Source organism: Lacerta agilis, chromosome 14, assembly GCF_009819535.1.
Source record: "Lacerta agilis isolate rLacAgi1 chromosome 14, rLacAgi1.pri, whole genome shotgun sequence".
Lineage (NCBI taxonomy): Eukaryota > Metazoa > Chordata > Lepidosauria > Squamata > Lacertidae > Lacerta > Lacerta agilis.
Window position 1 is genome coordinate 16,462,020 of NC_046325.1, and position 19,191 is coordinate 16,481,210.

Below are 19,191 nucleotides of genomic sequence, written 5' to 3' on the forward strand. Positions count from 1 at the left end.
ACACATGTGCACTGCTGCCATAGTAGTGCAGTTGTTCATCTAGAAGCAGCAGTGTTGGACTATTCCTACAGTTAATCCTGGCTTTAAAGGGCTAGAATTAACAGCTAGTGCTGCAGAAGCTGGGCAAGCCTACACCATGAGAACGGTGAGTGGGTGAGCACCCACTGCTTTTGTGAAGCTGTGGCCCCATATCCTTATTGTATTTAGGAGGTGGTTGGTCTCCCTATTTTTCATGGTGCTCTAATTTAGCAGAAAAAGATTTACACATATAAAATAAATGTTCATGTTTGGCAATAAATTATCTTTCTATCCCCTTTTTATTTACTGTGAAATTAATAATTGCCTAGTCATCAGTATTCATTAACGTCAGCCGGTGGGGTACAGGAGTGGATGGATAGGAGGCTACACCCACGTTTTCAGGGTAACCCATATTGTTGGGAAGGGAAGTGCTAGTGGAAGATGAAAGGGTGGTCAATGCAACAGATCCTTCATCCAAGGTCCGCTTGTAAGGAACAGGTGGCTCAGCCTGCAGGTTTTTCAGAGCCACATAGGCCAGGTACACCTGTGGGAGAGAATAGGTGGTGGATCAGGCACTTGTATGCAATTGTGAAAATGGCACAAACTATTTAGAGAGCAAGTGAAGGGCACTGGTTAGCTCCAGAAGATGTGGATTAAAACCACAACACAGTCATGGACTTGAGATGTATTGGCCTTTAGAAAGTAACTATTGTGAGGACAATATGGTGCAAGACATTAAGTGTTCAACCAATTGGGAACATTGACTGCAGCACTATCAAATTCATCATGTATGCAAAAAGAATTGCCAAAAATGTCCAGCAAAGTAATATTTGACTTCAAAGAAGAAATGTCTTAAAAAGGAGGGTAAAATGGAAGTTGAAGCAAAAGTCAAGAAAGTTTGACCTCTCCAAAGCACTTGGGAGTTTATACAAATCTTCAACAATAAAAGCTTGGCTTAAATGCATATACTACAAAGGTACCAATAACTTCAAGAAGATGGTAGTGTGGTTAACAAACAGAATCATGAAAGCCATTAGCTGTAGGAAAGCTTCCTTCTGAAAATGAAAGTGTTGCCCAGTTGTGGAGAACGGAAAGGAAGACATACTGACAATATGTTTTGGGGAAATTGCTGGAAAGCATTATTAAAGATAAAATTATCAAGCATATTGAATAACAAGTTGAAGAGTCAACATGATTTCTGCAAAGGTAAGTCCTATCTCACTGATCTATTTAGAGTTCTTTGTGCCAACAAGAAAATATTTACAGTATGGGGATTCTAGTGCTCATTGTATACTTGGATTTTCAGGTTTTAAGAAGTTCTTCACTGAAAGCTCCAGAGTAAACTTAGCAATCAGGGGACTTGCTCAGTTATGAATTAGTAACTAGTTAAGGAACAGGGAATAGGATAGGAATAAATGGACAGGTCTCACGGAGAGATGTAGAAAGCCCCTAAGGATCTGTATTGAGACCGGTACTTTTTAACTTGTGTATAAATAACATGGAGATGGGGTGAACAGTGAAGTAGTCAAGTTTGTGGATGACCCCAAATTACTCAGAATGGTAAAAACAAAGAGATCCAAAAGGTGCTCTCCAGACCTGGTGACGGGGCATCAGAATGGCAAGCACAGTTCAATGCAAGCAACTATAAAGTGATTCACATTCAAGCAAAAAAATTGAATATAAACTGGCAATGGCTTACCAGGAAAGACATTTTGGGGTCATGGTGATAGCTCAATTAAAACAACCCTTTTTCTGAACAAAACAATCCTAAAAAGGTAACCTTTATTCCTGAAGGAGTTGCTGCAACTTTAGAACCCCCTAGTCATTCCCCCTTCCCCCGCTTTACAATATCCTTTTTGAGATGTGGTAACTAGAAATCTACACAATATTCCAGCTGGGAAAAAGGTGGTACATGCTAGGAATCATTAGGAAAGGGATAAAACACCTCCCTACTAATACTTCAATGCTACACTTGAATATTGTGTACATTTCTGGTCGCGGCATCTCAAAAAGTATATTGTAGAGTTGGAAAAGGGCAAGTAAGGGAAGGCATGAGAGAAGTGTATAAAATTATGCATGGTGTGAAGAAAGTTGTTTGAGATAAGTTTTAAATCCTTTTTATACTAGTGTCTTGAGGTCACCCGATTAAGCTGAATTGTTCAGGATAGAGCAAAGTACTTGTTTGTACAAATGCATAAACTTTGGAATTTATTACCACAAGATGTGATGGCTTCTAAATTAATGTCTTTAAAATGAGATTACAGAAATTCATATTGTTGACCACTGCGGGAAATGGGATACTGGATTAGATAAATCATTTGTCTGATCCAGCAGAGTGCTTCTTATATTCTTAGGGAACTGGCAAGTGGGTTTTGGGAGATGAAGGAAGCTTGAAAGGGATGTATGGGTAAGCCTTGAGGAAGTAAACAGTTGAGCAAGGCAAATATCAGAATACAAAATGGTATTCTAGTACAGTGTGTTAGGTAAGCAAGAGAACAGCTGTACTATTTTGCTTCTCAATAAGCATACAGTATTAGAATTTTGGGGGAAGGACTGGAACTTCGGGAGCAGAATCATGGCTGATTAGACGTCTCCTGTAAAACTCCTTCAACAGTGATAATTAGATGGTGATTAATGATAGCCATTGGGGGAACAGAGATAAATTTCCAGTGCTATGGAAGGGCTGCTGTCTCGTCGTGGGACGAAGGAACCTTCAAGGAACCTGGACAAGTAAGTGACCAGGAATGGAAGAATCAAAATCTTGCCCAAACACCACTTAATAACCCTAGGGATCAGTCCCTAGGGCAAAGATCGGCTAAACCTCCCTTTCTTCAACCACTTCTGAAACTGCTACAAATTATGACAAGTTTTCCATTTGCTGGTTAAAAGGCACATCTGAAATAAGACCCTACTGGTGGCTTAAGAAGAGGCAGCACAAGAGGGCTGAAAATAAAATAGAACAAAAAGCATTATTTAAACATACTTGCCCAAGAAAGTTTTAAAATTTGGACTAAAATTAGAGGGAAAAGCTATTAAGCCTCTGGGAACACTTGGAAAAAGAATGGAAGAGGAAATGGAAGTAGAATAGAAAACCATGGCCAACGGGAAATGTAATGGGAAGATACAGATGTAGGTGTGAATTAATGATTATACAATAAGTAAATAACTATGGATCATTTTCTCAGTGTATGGCCACAGCGAATAGATTCTTGAGGGAATAAAGATCGAGGATTTATTGTTTTTCAGTATTGGAGGTAAAGTTGTTATGTTGGACTGGAGGAAGACTATTGTTGACTTTTATCTGTAATAGTAATTGGAGAATCTCTTAGACATTTTGTGTGAAAGAAAAAAAGCAATGCATTCCAGATGCCCAGACTCGAAGACTGAAAACATCGCCTAGCAGAAGGAGGAACAGTTAGATACCAGCCTGGAGTAAACATTTTGAGTACTTTAAATAACTCTTATACATACAACTGACAGTTGGAAAATTGGAAGTCCTGTTTATTTCTTTATCTTTGATTCCTTTACTATTTTCTCATTCTTTTATTACTTTTATCTTTTTGTTACTTTTTCTTATGGTTTTCATATGTCCTCTTTTTCATGGGTATGTAAAGTGAGAGTCATCATAGCGATCCATAGTTAAAAGTAGAAGTCAGCAAATGTGTCCTCTTTATTGCTCTTCAAAATATGGCAACCCAATTATTTGCTTTGGTTTTGTGCTTTTGCTTCTTGTTGTGTACTCTGGGTTAAGGAGGGGATTGCAAGCAGGTGAAGGTGATGGGTGGTTGGTGAAGGACCCTGTATGCAAGACAGGGGAGGGAAGATCTCCCAGGATGGAAGGCTGGGAGAAGAGAGGAAAACCAGGTGAGAGCTGGGTGGGTTTACCTCTTTCTGTGTTGAACAAGAGTTAAGATCTACTTATGCATTCTTCTTTTCTTTAGGTTTGTTTTTTAATATAGTGTATTATAATAAGTATTAATAAAATCTTTTGCAAAAAAAAACCCCCTGAAGCATTTCTTTTGGGAATTTTGACAAACAATTTCCCTAAAAATAAAATAAGACTATTTCTCTATGCTACATCAGCAGCAAGCGTAATGGTGGCTAAATATTGGAAGGAGGAACCCATACCCATCAAAGAGGAATGGTTGTGTAAGCTGAGCAAGTACTTGGAACTCACGAAGCTGACAGATATAATAAGAGACAAGTCAAATAAGACAGTTAAGAAAAAATGGGAGTACCTAAATAAATATCTGATGAGTCAAGGTTCAGCAGTGAAGGTCTGGTTGTGTCTAGAATAACCCTGCAAAGGTAAAAAGCTCCCTGATACCAAGATGAGGGATGTACTGAAATACAGATAAGTTTGGTTTAATTAGGAATAATGAACTGTCGTGAGACTGATGGAAGTCCAAAGAATATGAAAAATAAAATACCTAAGAAGTGTTAGCTTCTTAGGAAAACAGATGATATGTAAGAGGTAACTGTTTAAAGTGTATGTATTTGGTTTGCAAAGTCTTAGTTTAATAATGAATGAATGAACGCTGTTCCATCTATGATTTTTTCTTATCTTCATTAAGATTTAATTGTATTAGTGTGAGGCCTGTGTGGTGGTGTCTCATGAGTAACGAGGCAGGAGCCCAACCTGTCTGTTTACAGGTTTATTGTGCAAACTATTTACAGTGCAGAGCTACAAGGTACATGTCTGTCTCAGTCACTGGCAGAATCCGGGTGTGGCCCCTTCCAGCTCTTTCCCCAGCATAAGAACTTCGGCACCCCAAGTCTCCTCCTACCCTCTTTGCGTTTCACTCCTCTGCGCAATTGGGGCGACGGAAATGGTGTGCCTCCCTCCTGACCAGCTGGGCGAGGTGAGCGCAGGGTCTCTGTAGCTTCCCCAAGCCCTCTCCCCACCAGACTCCCTGTTTGCTGCTCCTGGCTGGATGAGGCGCTGGGGCTCTCCGTAGCATCCCCAAGCCCTCTGCTCGCCAGGCTGGCCCCTTCTCTTTCCTCCCCACTGGAGGTGTGGCTGCTTTTCATGCTGGAAGAGGTACTGCTGCTCAGTTGGCGTTGGGACTTCCTGTATCCCAACAGTCCCTCCGGTCCCCTCAGTGGGCCAGGTGGCAGTTCCCTGACAATTCGTTTATGTAATTTATTTAAATGTCTGCTTTTCTTTTTTTGTTTTTTGTAAGCTTTTAAAATCTTTTTTCTTTTCACGTTTAAAAGTTTTTATTTGTATGTATTTGCAATATAACTCAATAAAAAGTATTAATAAAAGCTTATAAAAATAAGCAAGTTTGATTTTTCTTGGAAAACAAATAATTTAAAATGAAATTTTCTATTTCCACTGTAAAAAGATTCAAAACGGGGAACTCTGTTTTCAGTGTTTTGGTAACTGTCCTTAAATCTACTGGTATTGTGATCACCTCTCCTCATTATTGATTTAAAAAACTGACTGCAAATCCTCCAGTTTCTCACTGCAGTTGTAAAATACGACTTTGGTCAAAGGTGTGCTTTCTGCAAATTCTACTTAGTGGGCTGCTGCGGTTAGCAGAGGGAATTCAATTGCCCTATGCTTGACAGGGGGTCAGGTTAGACATTACCAATGGTCCCTGCTGGAGTTAAAATCTTTGTTAGCTGCTCAGCCTTCCAGATCTTACAAACTCCAGCCGCAGGCTGGACTGAGTCTTGAATTGCTTGGACTCATTCTGTGCCAGATTGTAAATGAAGGTCTGCTGCAACTGCTTCTATATGAAGGCTCCTCCTGATTAATTCTACAGCTTGTTGATGGGAAGTGTGAGTCACTCAGTTCCACAAGGAATGAAGGAATAAACATGCACCAAAGAGCTCAGTCCTGAGGCAGTTTTCTTCACTACTAAAATTGGTAGAAATGTATTGAGTCCTCAAGACTAAAGCAGAGTAGGCAAGAGCTTTCTATTCTCTTTATGTGCTCTAAATACTAGGCACCCCATATGTAAACTTTATCAGGCTTAGAATATGGGCTGGATTCCATTAATTAAGAACCAAAAACTTCAGATACCAGCAGCAAGGAACTGTTTCCTAATCAAAGTGACACAAACTGTTCTACCTGCATCATAATTTTAGTTATTATATGTACATATACTTGCTATATATCTTTTGGAAGGATTAGTTGCCTATGATATTCCTCCTAATCTTCTAGGGCCACAAATACCAGGTTTTCTAGATCCACGTTTTTGGAGGACCCTAGAGAATACTTCTGAGTGACTTCAACATCCAAGCGAAGGCTACTGTTGAGCTGGCATGGGACTTCATGGCCTCTCTCACAACCATGGGGCTGTCTCAAATGACCATTGGTCCAACATACTGTACTGTACTGTACTGTACTGGACAGGACAACCTTTGATGTTGTCTTTTCCCCATGTGATTTGAGGGATGGTCTGAAGGTAGGAGGGGGTGCAATGCACTCCCTTGCCATGGTCGGACCATTATTTGGTGAAGTTGGACTGGTAGCAGCAATTTCCCCTTGTAAGGGTAGTGGGTCCATTCAGATGGCCCGTTCTCAGATAGTGATGAACATTGGTTGGGGCGGAGGGTTTCTGTTAGAGATAGAGGTTTGGAAGAGAGATCCATACTGTCTTGTAGCAGAGTGAGCACAATGGCTCAAAGTACATTAAAACTTGGTTATATTTGAAAGATGCAGGCTTTATAAATCCATTTTTAGAGAGATTCTGTTCACTTGGTTTTTTTGCAACTGGGAACCATGGCTTCTTGCTTGTTCCACAAAGCAGAAAGAGAAAGTTGGGGGGGAAAGGAATGGGGCTAAGCTCTACCCCCACTGGCAACATGAGCTCAGGTTAACCCTTTCATGAACGCAAGTGTGAGTCAGTACCGTAACTGTATATTACAATAATTCTTCTTTGACAAGCACACACATACTTCAGAGCAAGGAACCAGCAAATGGCATTAAGGTAGCACCTGGCTCATACAACACAGTTAATTGTGAAAACTGCGTTCTGCAGAAAAGTTGCAAACCAAGCTTTCTCCCATGCACTGAGACACATTTGTGTGCTTGAGATTATATAAAGTGAAGTGTGTGGCCCATTCCATATTCCTTCACACATACAGAATTCCTACATGTGCAGGGTTCTATTCCTTGCCCATAAATCAAGAAATATCAACAGCAGCATTTTTGGTTTTCAAAAAGATTTGACATTTGTAAGGTATCTGCCAAGTAAAGGAATGACAGTGATCCACCTTTCTTAAATCCATAGATACAGCTATCTCAGACAACAAATCAAATCCTAAGACAAGTCTTGGTGTAACCAGATGGGCTGCATTTAACATTAAAAATCATAATCAAATTGTGGCCAATAGTGTTCCCTTCAAATACAGAAGATAATGCCTATTTAAATGCCTGCATTCTTTAGCAACTGAACAACCAACAATGCAGTGAATGGGATGAAAGATGTAGCTTTGTAGTAGACTTGGACCTGGAGTTTAACAAACCCTGATTGAATCAAGAAACATAGCCAACGAAAGCTCATACCAAGAACAAACTCAGTTGGTCTCTAAGGTGCTACTGGAAAGAATTTTCTATTTTGTATGCTAATGGAACATTTAAAAAACCAACAACTGTGGGGTCAAATAGACAACACACACTCCTTTCTTGTAGGTATTATGCACTGCACACTGAAGTTCATTCTTGATCCTGATTTTTTAAAACTATATTACTTATTTGAAAAATGAAAGTTTTCAATGAAGGTTTTATTTATTTACTTATTTTTTACTTGCAAGTGGTGCCATGCTTAATGCCATTCCAATGTATTTTAATTTTATGGCCAATTTATGGTGCATTTAACCCCAAAGCTGGATTGAAACAGTAAATCTTGCTATCAATTAAGAGTTAAAAGAAAATGGTGCTACTGCTGCTGTGGCTATAATTCACCAGCTTCTCTAGCCATTTTAAGCAGTGGGTTTCTATTAGCAACACTTGTAATTAAGTACATCTCTAATCAAATGATTCTGAGGGAGGAAATGTCAGGAAAGATTAGCTTCTTTACATTGCCTTGGCGGCCAGTGACAGAAACTTGGAACTTTCTGACCTGCATAATCCTAATTTTTTTTTTGCTTCAAGATTTTTTTCTTGGATTAACTGCTAACAATCTATTTGTCTTGTTTCTTACATTTGCTATTCCAGTCAATGAACTGCTAATTTGAATTGTCTGCTCTATGGTTCTAAAAATGTCAATGTTACCAAAAGCTGACGTTAGACCAACACACACTTAACTACTCTTTTTTCTCTCATTTCCTGGGAATAATTTGAAATGTTCTTCTGCCACTGTGCATCAATTTGGCGGCCATTCTAATGCACAAACTCTAAACTGAGTGCATTTAAGCAGTAATACAGCACTAGTTTGCCTTAATGCAGTTTTAGTATACCTGTATATGCTTAAAGGGATTAGGCCTTGCACTCCAGGAAGTAGTATGTGCAACATTCTCACATATTTTACACTGCCATATGCCAAACATACCAGCAACCACTGCAGAGAACACCTTTGGACGACAGACACACCTGTCTCAGAGAAGCACTTCCACTGCCAAGGACCCACAACTGGAGGCTGCAATTAGCAAAAGACAACTGGCCTGGCCTAGGCCTGACTCTGCCCTGAGTTCACTTTCTCAGTATCAACTGAACTTTGTCTAGCCACCTACCTATCCTCCCCAGAAAGGACTTTTATGTCTTGTTATAAGCTACTTCATGCCAGTTAAAATGTAGCTTCACTGCCTGTTTCTTGATTTGTAAGCAAACACTCTCTGGTTAAAAAAATTACGTGTACATGCTAAAGAGGATTAGGCTTAATATACGACATTTCAGAAAAAATAAATAACATTCTCTATATAGAAGGAAAAATAGTGCCCCTTATGGCATCACCCTTATCTCCTTAAATAACTAGGGTATGTGCCACCTGCTTCTTGGAAGGGATCAACTTTGGCTTTGATAAGATGGATTTGTATTTTCTATTGATACTCTGCAGGGAGGGACCCCCCTTGATACTCTGCAGGGAGGGACTCGGCAGGCTTTCTCCTTACTCTGAAATAAAAGGGGAGTACTTGACTGACTCACCCAGCATGGAACGGAAAGGACGGCAAAGGTGATGCTGGTTCGGGCAGCACCAGTTCCCAGCAGATAGTGGCTTGTCGATCTGATCCACTGATTGGCTAGGAAGCAGAACCCAACAAACCACAGGCATGTCCAGATAACTGAGGAGAAAATAAGAGGTTAGAATGTGATACAAACAGTTAAAAACTGAAATGAAGCTTCATTTTAGAGCAAGACTTTTTGTGCTAACTGGTGAATAAGATAATATGAGGTTCAGTAGCCTCTGGTGTTCACAGTACTGCTCTGTTCTTTCTAACTAACTGATAAAAGTTCTTCTCTCTGGATATATTTGTTGTAAAATATAGCAAATCTAGGGTTGCCACATTTTGTAGAGCAAAAAGAGGATACATTTGCCAACTTCTACTTTTAACTATCTCCTGCCAACCTAGCAGTTCAAAAGCACATCAAAGTGCAAGTAGATAAATAGGTACCGCTCCAGCGGGAAGGTAAATGGCGTTTCCGTGCGCTGCTCTGGTTCGCCAGAAGTGACTTAGTCATGCTGGCCACGTGACTCGGAAGCTGTCTGCGGACAAACGCCGGCTCCCTTGGCCAGTAAAGCGAGATGAGCGTCGCAACCCCAGAGTCATCTGCGACTGGACCTAATGTTCAGGGGTCCCTTTACCTTTACTTTTAGCTATGCCTCACTATGACGACTCTAAAAAGAGTCCACGTCCTGGAAAAAGAGGACATATGGCAACCCTGAGAAATGGGCAATGTAACCCCAATTTTTTAAAAAAAGGAATCCAGAGAGGACCATGGAAATTACAGACTGGTTAGGCTAACATTTTTTCCAGAAAAACTGGTAGAAAATATTATTAAAGATAGAAGCTTATAAAAAACAAGTGTTGCCAAATAAGAACCAGCATGGCTTTCATAAATGTAAGTTCCCTCTAGTCTAACCAACATTTTAGAGTTCTTTAAGAATGTCAATAAGCATATGGATAGAGATTATTTATTTATTTATTTTCATAAAATTTATATATTGCTTGATTGTAAAACAAAAACAACACACAAAGCTGTTTGAGGTTTGTCAAGTAGACGTCATGTACAAAAACCTTTTGTTAAAGTCCCTCACCAAGTAAGCTTAGCAATAAGCAGACTGTAAGACCTGTTTGGATCAGTAGGAACATGACATGGAGAGCAGGAATAAATGGATAGTTCAATCATTGAAGAGATGCATAAAGTAGGGTCCCCAAAAAGTTATACTGGGACTGGTGCTTTTCAACTTATTCATGAATGAACTGCAGTTAGAGGCTAGCAGTGAGGTGGCCCCATTTGCTGATGACACCCGCTTGTTCAGAGTAGTAAGAACAAAAATGGATTATAAGGAGCTCCAAAATAATCTCTCCAAATTCTCTGAATGGTGTAATGGTTAAAGTGTAGAGCTATGACCTGGGAGAGCAGGGTTAAAATCCCCACTCAGCCATGAAGCTCACTGGGTAACCTTGGGCCAGTCACTGCCTCTCAGCCTAACCTACCTCACAGGGTTGTTGTGAGGATGAAATGGGGAGGAGGAGAGCCATGTTCACCACTTTGAGCTCCCTGGAAGAAAAAGGTGGTATATAAATGTAGTAAATAAAATAATAACTAAATAACTATTACCATGGCAATTCAAAGTAAAGTAGTTTAAGTGATGCACACTGGGACAAAAAATCCTTACTTCACATAAAGATGTATGGAAACTGAATTGGTGGTGACTGGTAACTGACCAGGAAAGAGATCTTCAGAGTAATGATGAACAGCTCAATGAAAATGTCACCTCAGTGTTCAGTAGCTGTGAAAAAGGCACATTCAATGTTGGGGAACATTAGGAAAGGGATTGAAAAAAAAATCATAAATATTATATGTAGTGCTGTGATACAAGTGTGACCACACTATGAATATTATGTACAGTTTTGCTTGGTGCACTTCAAAAAGTATATTCCAGTGTTGGAAAAGCTTTGGGGAACCAAAACTATCATGAGGCTGGAAAAAAGTATGGGGGACATGATAGAGATGTATAAAATTATGCATTACATGAAGAAAGTGGATAGAGAGAAGTCCCCCACCCTATAATACAAGAACCTAAAGTCATCCAATGAAACTGAATGTAGGAAGATTCAGCAGGACAAACAAAAGGAAGTATTTTTTTTTTTTTTTACATATCTCATAGTGTGCTTCACTACCACAAAATGTAGCAATGGCCACCAACTTCAATGGCTTTGGAAGAGGTTTAGACAAATTCATGACAAATAAGACCTCTATCAATGGCTACTAGCCATGGCGACTGAACTACCTGCATTATTGGGCAGCATGCCTCTGAATATCAGCTGCTAGAGTGCACAAGGTAGGAGAGCACAGCTGCACTCATCCTGCTTGTGGGATTCCCATAGGCTGCTACTGCGAGAACAGGGTGCTGGATTAGATGGGCCTTTTATTTGTTCCAGCTGGGCTCTTGTTACATTCCAGAATCTGACCAATCTCATAGTGAGAAATTGAGAAGGTGGCTCTAAACTGCAGAAGCAGCAGCATTATAGCAGCTTCAGAACTAAGTCAGCAAAGTCTAAATTTAATAAAAGCTCCTGCATTCATGGATAAACCAACTGCCTTCAGGGATCAGAAGGGCAATCATTCCCTAAAACAAACACTGCACAATTGACAGGTGTATTAAAAGGAGCTTTTGCCTTTGTAGCTGATGAACAATAAGGGAGAAAAGGAAAGCTGCCAGATTGCATCAGCTTTGTTTATGGTCCAGCCAGCCAAACATCCTTTCTCAAATAAGACTTGTGCCAAATGTTTTAGAGGCAAGAGCCCGATAATAAGCAGGTGTGGGATAATCTGGCCTCTACTAATCTTTAATTATTAGAGATATGGCTTTAAACACAGAGGCAAAAGAATGTATTGCTCTTCCTCACAAATTTGGTAGTATTATCTATTGCACTCCTGAGAAAATCACCAAAACATCTGACCTTTCTTTTCCTGGATTTTATGTTTGCATAGTAAAATGTATTTCCTTTTGATGTGGTTTAACTATGCTACCTTTCCATTTCAGTGAACTCAACTTTATTCTTTGGTTCCGAGATAAAGAAACTATGCTAGATTTGTACTGGCACAGAACAACATATAGGGCAAAAGTAATTAATTTGATCAATATATATTCTAGGGATAAAGAGGGCCTAAAATGAATGCCTAGTGGGGCGGGAAGGCAATGTACTCAATAGCTTAATCTGACAGAAGGTGTGGAGATCTTTGACAGGCAGTACAGATGGAAGGCAAAAAAAAAAAAAAAAGATGAGATGGCTGTGGCATTTCTGGAGCTGTATTGAGCACTGATGAGTTGCCAAAAGCCAGGGCCTGAAAAATGTTTCATTCAGATATATAATGCCAACTCATTGCCCTACTTGAAGCACTCATTTTCTGTGATCGTGCTTGTGCAATAAGTCTGACAGCAACAGATAAGACAGCATGTGGAAATGACAGCATTTTGCATGGAACTGGTATTTTCTTATTGTTTCCTTGTCTGTCTCCATGTTTTGTCTGTTGTCTTTTGTGAGCTCCCCAGCACAGGGATTGACTCATTAAGAAATGAAACAACAGGCAGAGGTACAAGAAGGCAATACAATACTCAATCAGTATAAAAGAAGGCAGTCAGTGTGCCCAGCAGCAACATGGATCAGCAGCATGGATTCTTTCACATATTTTAAAGGAACCTTTTGTAGTAGCCTACAATAGCCACATTCCCTCATGGGCAACCTTTGGGACCAGTTGTGAGTGGGGACTGGGGACAAAGGCAAAAAGTGGCCAGAGTAACATATGTGATTCTTCCCTTGCCTTAGTACAATAGTCTACATTTCAACCACACACAAGTTAACTATTTACACATATACATACTTCTCTACCCACCACCCAGGGAAGTGAAAAGCACTATAGGTTCATGGACACGCACATTCCAGCCAGGCAAAAACACTTGAGGGTGCAGAACAGGGCTAGTGAGGGTTGTGGCCTGGATTTGGCTCCCTGGCCTTAGGTTTCCCACCAAGACCATTTATTCATCCAGCTCAGGATTTCTACTAGCAGCTCTCTAGGGTTTCACAGAGGTACTCCTCCCCTTCCCTACCTGAATATGATGGCAGAGTACCTCAACACCTCAATCTCCTGCAGATGTAGTTAAGCATTGACATGCAATTCTGATAATTCTGTGTGGGAGTGGGGAAAAGTGGAAACCTGTGCAAAAAAATGCTGCTAGGGTAAGGCACATATGTGAGGGACTGTTATTAAAGAGATGGGGAAAGGAGTATAAGACAACTGTGGTAGTGGGGTATTTTTAATGTGTTATTTTAATATACTTTTTTGTTTAATGTATCTCTTGTGTGTTTCATTCATTCTGATTTGTTTGGAGGGAGATTATACTACTGTATCAAGCAACTGTTACCTTACATTTTCTAGTTTGTTTTCCCATCACTTCCATTAACCGAGAAAGTTTTGGATTTTTTTTAAAAAGCAGGTTTACTGCATAAGAGCACAAAATCCATTTTACTTGCACAAACTGAATTTGTAGATATGCAAGTGAATCCCACTGCAAAATAGCAACCACCTGGAAGTTCATTGTTGCAGACAGGACTGGAAATGGTAGATCTCCTCTCACCAAACAAATAAGCTTGAAGATATTTACAGTATATAGCCTTGTCTACCCAGAAAATGGAAGGAGTAACCCACCCATAGATAGCTTCTGCTTCTTACAGAAAATGTGTATGTACATATTGATACATACTACATATTGATAAAAGTGAATGTAGAATAATTTGGATCTTAGTTCCCCCCCCCCTCTCACTAAGGAGGTCTTAGATGAGCCCCCCGCCCCCTGCACTTTTAACAGCAAAGGGACCCAAAGCAGGGTCTATGGAGCAGATTTCAATAACTGAGTTGATTTATATAGGAAACAAGCTATAGTGCCTTCAGAATGGCATCTTATAATTAGGTCTGTCACTTTGGCTCCACCACCTTGGCAGTTGGGACAGGTAAAGCTGAGTACCAAACACTATCAACTGACAAAGAGCTGCAGTGGGATAAGTGGGAAAGCAACTGAAGGGTGATTGGGGAAACTGCTGGTTGGTTTGCTGAGACACAAGAAGTGGTGGTAGGAGGTACAGTAAATAATGGCTACAGTGATGTAAGCTAGTTTTGGGACACAACAGGGGTTAGAATATATGATTATGCTGGCTTTGTATCTGGTTGTGTCAGGGCTTCACCAATCTACTAATCACATATATCAAAACTCTATCCCATGGCTTTGGAAGAAAGGAAGTCAACTCACTGGAGAAGGTGACATCCAGGACAAGAATGGTATATTTGAATTTGTGAGTTGTAATGGAAGGTTCGTAGACATCAAAACCCAAAAAGAGAAGACACTGGAGGAAAGCAAGTATGCCAACTGTGATGCCGTAGCAGCAGGCTGTCCCATTATCATTCAAAACACAGTGTAGTTGGGAAGAATTTGTCAGGTTCTGATAACCTTCAGTCACCAAGGAGGCAAAGATAGTCAGGGATAAAACCTGGGAAGGGCGAAAGCAAGAAAGAGTTAAGTATGATTGTTGTTGAGATACCTTATTATTTCTCATGTAAATCTCTTGCCTATATTTACAATCAACCCCTCTTGTCTTTGTGTCCTCTCCAGTAATCAAATCCCATAGTGTATGCATTGAGATGAAGATGAGTACAGTGGATGCTCGGGTTACGGACATAATCCATGATGGAGGTACGTCCGCAACCCACAGCGTTCGTATCCTGCAGCGCTGCGTCTGCACACACGCGTGACGCACTTCTGCGCATGCTCTGAAACCTGGAAGTAACCCGTATTGGTACTTCCGGGTTTGGCGCAGAGCACAACCTAAAAAGACGTAACCTGCAGCGGCCATAACATGAGCTATGACTAAGTCTAGTTCTCTGCTCTTCCTATCTATGGCCCACATGTATCTCAAGTGAAATTCTCAGGTTCTCAGCAGGCTTTGGCAGTTTTTGTTTACATTTTTGGGAAATAATCATGCTGTTCATATAAAGCTTTTGAATTTAGAGACAAATCCAAAACATATTACACTGCCTAGATGCTGGGGGCTGGTTACTATTTAAAATAACAATGGAAGTAGTACCAACATCACTCTTACTAATAGAATAGAAAATATACAAAAGTCAGAGATTTGTATAAACTCCTTACACAAACCAAAACTATCACGGGGAACACACATACAGGTAGGCTTACCCAAGGGGGGCAGCTGCTCCCCCTACCAAGTAAAACAACAAAAATACTTAACTAACTAACCAATCATGTCAGTTCTGCCCCCCCCCCCAAAAGAACCTGGCTACGCCCATGGGAACACAATAGGTAGATAACTCTGGTTCATTTAATGGAAATTGTACTGTAAATGAGGTTGATGGAAGAACATGGGCTACATTTGCATGGTTTAGTGCAACTTGAATAAGACTTAGCAAACCTGAGTGAAAAACCAGACTCCTGTACTCCCCCACAGCTGAGGGGAGAGCTGCCAAGTTTAGTATCAGTTTCACTGAATCTTGGCTTAGTGTTGTGTACAAATAAGGAATTCTGATTTAAAACAAACCCCAGCTTGTTTAGTAAATCAGCTTCATAACCTATGGTTTGAAGTTAGCTTATTTAGAAATTGACCAGTGTGCTTGAAATCAGGACTCCTGGTTCATACCTCATGCTAAAATGAGATTCAATGAGACAGAAAATAATATCAGCAGCTCCCCTGCTCCTATCCATGTGAGTCTCAGATAAAATGTGAGAGCTGAGAAACTTGAGTTCAGTGCTTCATTCAAGCTTGCAAAGGCAATCTAGTCATGTGGTTAGGAAAAGCTGCCCTGCTTATAAAACCAAAGAACTGGATCTTAGTTGGTAACAAAAATTGTGTACATCTTTTGTGTAGATGGAGGGCGTGTGTGTGTGAGCGCAAGTTGGTGTTGGTGCATTTTACACCTGCATATTCCACAGGTATAGGGCAACCTTTGCATAAATACCCCAGAAAGTGTCTGGTGATGTCCAAACAATGCATGTTGTACTGGGATATGTTCTTTGGAATTTCATAGTTTGTAATAGAAAAAAAATATGAAAGTAATTCTGGAGGCATTGTTTTGATTCAAAACCAAATCAATGTCTAAATATGATCCTGATTTTAGAAGTAATGGAACCGGTGTTTGATTTTGTTGTACTTTTTTCTCACCCCTGCCAGCATCCGAGCAATGATCTGAGGTCTTATGAAGAAGTGCACCAGGTCATGGTCTGAGAATTCCCGCAAAGTTGTAATCACTTTCCTCATTCTGTAGTTTCCTTTTTGTCACTGGAACAAAGATGGATTTTGAGAGCTGCTGGAAACAGAAGTTGGGAAACATGAAATAGATTAGAAAAGAAGCATGAGCAAGGAAAACACTACTAAGTTTCTACCTAGCAACCCAATCACCAAACTCTAAGGTGAGTATTTCACCACTGTCATGCCAAAAGCACTGTAAAGCCAATAAAATTAACTTAATAAATTTCTTATCTACATTTGTTTACATTAGAATTTAACAAGAAGCAAAGCAAATGTATAATCTTAACTGATATGAAGTTGAAGTTTTGTAAAGATTAAGGCAATGCTTCATTTGCTTTTTTAAAAGCTCATAATATTGGTTGGGAAACCTTAATGAAGCAATAAGTAATAGTGCATTGGGATGAGACTGACCAGAACTATATTTAATTGCCATATATATATATCCCTGAAATTGCAGTAGTGAGAAATTTGCATTTTTTTCAGTGATAACTATGAGAACAAATCTTGGAAAGGATTCACCTAACCAGGCCCTTAGTGGAAATCCTGTGCAAGAGCTTCCACTAGCACAACAGGGCTTTCCCTTCTCCCCTCCCCTCCACCCCCTGAAATTGGTTCTGGGGGAAGTTAGGGAGAACCCCCAGAACAACACACAGCAGAATGGGGGGGGGGGTGTTGCACAGATGGAATTGACTGGAAAAGCACGACATTGAATTCCAAACTTTGATACTTGCTGTCTTTTGATTCCACAAGCATCATATGGCAATCCTTCTGAGATAATTACTCTTTAAATAATTGCCTAAATTATGGACACGCTATGAACATTTTTGATTAGAGCAATCTAATATGTGCTCTGCTGGGGACGCGGGTGGCGCTGTGGGTTAAACCACAGAGCCTAGGGCTTGCTGATCAGAAGGTCAGCGGTTCGAATCCCTGCGACAGGGTGAGCTCCTGTTGCTCGGTCCCAGCTCCTGCCCACCTAGCAGTTTGAAAGCACATCAAAGTGCAAGTAGATAAATAGGTACTGCTCTGGGGGTAAGGTAAACGACGTTTCCGTGCACTGCTCTGGTTCACCAGAAGCGGCTTAGTCATGCTGGCCACATGACCTGGAAGCTGTGCGCCGGCTCCCTCAGCCAGTAACGCGAGATGAACACCACAACCCCAGAGTCGGACATGACTGGACCTAATGTGCTCCAGGCCTAATGTAGGCTACTGGAACTACCCATGCATTGCACAAGCATTATGGGCTTGAATAACATTTCTCCAAATTTACCCCAGTTATATTTTACAAAATGAATCTGAGCAAGCTTCTTGAAATTATTCGGTAAAATCATGGGCAATAGCTTATTGCACAGCACGTCGCACCATCATGAAGCCCCAGTGGCCAAACTAGCACTGATCAAAAATTGTTGAAGTTGTTTTGTATGGCAGACAACTGTTCCCCCAGTTTTTGCCTTTGTTTCCTGCACATAATTAATGTATTGATTTTCCAAGCAAGTAAACGAAACTCTTGAGAAATATTTTGACTTCTTTCCTGTATTTTATATTTTCTGCTTCACACATCTTATACAAACAGAACGAAACATTGCATGGATACATTCCCTGACCCCCGCCATAGAGAGCATGCCTGCAGCTTATTTCTTGCTGTTTCTCATCAAAATAGGTTTGGTGTGAACCTGGCTGTATCCTTTGACCCTTTTCCCTTCACCATTAACAAAATCAGAACTTATCTACTTGGACATTTCCCATGCATCACAGTAGTGGGGCAAGTAAGAAAGTGGCCTGTATCTTAAAACGCTCATTGGTAAATATGAAACTCATTGAGGCCATTTCCATCAAAAGCATGAGCCAGCATGCTTAATGAGTGTTGGGTTTAGATAAGGAGACATGGGCTCAAATCCCTGCTTGGCTATTAATCTCACAGGATTGCTTTGCAAGAGTGCCTATATCTTTCAACCTAAACTATTACCCAGGATTGGTGTGAGGAGATATTATGAAAGCCCAATTATGGCCCTTTCTGACAGGAATAAAAAAATATGCTCCTTGGCATCACGGGACTGACCACTTGAGCCTCCTCAAAAACTGATGAGGAACTCGCTGTATTACCACATATCAGTTCCTCTTTTTTTAAAAAAAAAAATCCTTCATAAACCCACCTTCTTCCTCACCTCCCTCCCCTTCAGAAACTCCCTTAGAGGTTATTTTCCCGCCTTTTGGGCCCCTTTGTGATGTGCTTTTGCGCCCCCGCGCACGGAGGGTGGGGAAAGCAAATAGAGCGTGTGAGGGAACTCGAAGCCTGACTGGTCGGACAGCCGCCTCCTCAGCAAGGCAGTTGGAAAAGAACGGTTGGTATAGGGTGGGACGCCAAAGGAGCGCGCGACGGCGTGCGCGAGGGTCCTACAATTCCGTATGCGGGAGCAGACGGCAGGCAAAGCTGCGCGTGCGCAGTTTGCACCGGCAGCCCGAAAAGTGGAGGCGGGGGGAAAAGGAACGAGTACGTGTTTCGCACTCAGTTTAGCAAAGGAGAGGGGGGGGGGAAGAGAACGATTCTCTGCGCCTGCGTGTTTCTGAAGTTGAAGGATTCTTTTGCCCGACCGTAACGTGGACCGTGACTCTGTCATGGAGATAAGAGGTTATAGAGAAAGGGTTGGAGTGATGAAATGATCGTCGTTCTAGTTAAAAAATGCAAGGAAATCTGCCTTTTGCCGGCGTAGAAAGGCGTCGCTCTGAATCATAGAAATG

General features: G+C 40.8%; 1 protein-coding gene across 3 annotated transcripts; it reads right to left on the reverse strand.

The window, feature by feature from the left end:
* Window positions 1-301: 301 nt before the first annotated feature.
* On the reverse strand, window positions 302-18,799 carry SYNGR4 (synaptogyrin 4). 3 transcript variants are annotated; one of them, XM_033171256.1, is made up of 5 exons: window positions 18,606-18,799; window positions 16,366-16,507; window positions 14,445-14,682; window positions 9,116-9,252; window positions 302-562 (listed from the first exon to the last, which is right to left on the reverse strand). In XM_033171256.1, the coding sequence occupies exons 2-5, from the start codon at window positions 16,459-16,461 to the stop codon at window positions 344-346; spliced, it is 690 nt and encodes a 229-aa protein (XP_033027147.1). In that variant the 5' UTR covers window positions 16,462-16,507; window positions 18,606-18,799; the 3' UTR covers window positions 302-343. The 3 variants fall into 3 exon arrangements, with proteins under 3 accessions (XP_033027147.1, XP_033027148.1, XP_033027149.1); XM_033171257.1 differs by having other exon boundaries at window positions 18,618-18,798; XM_033171258.1 differs by lacking the exon at window positions 18,606-18,799 and adding an exon at window positions 18,512-18,585.
* Between the last annotated feature and the right edge of the window lie 392 nt (window positions 18,800-19,191).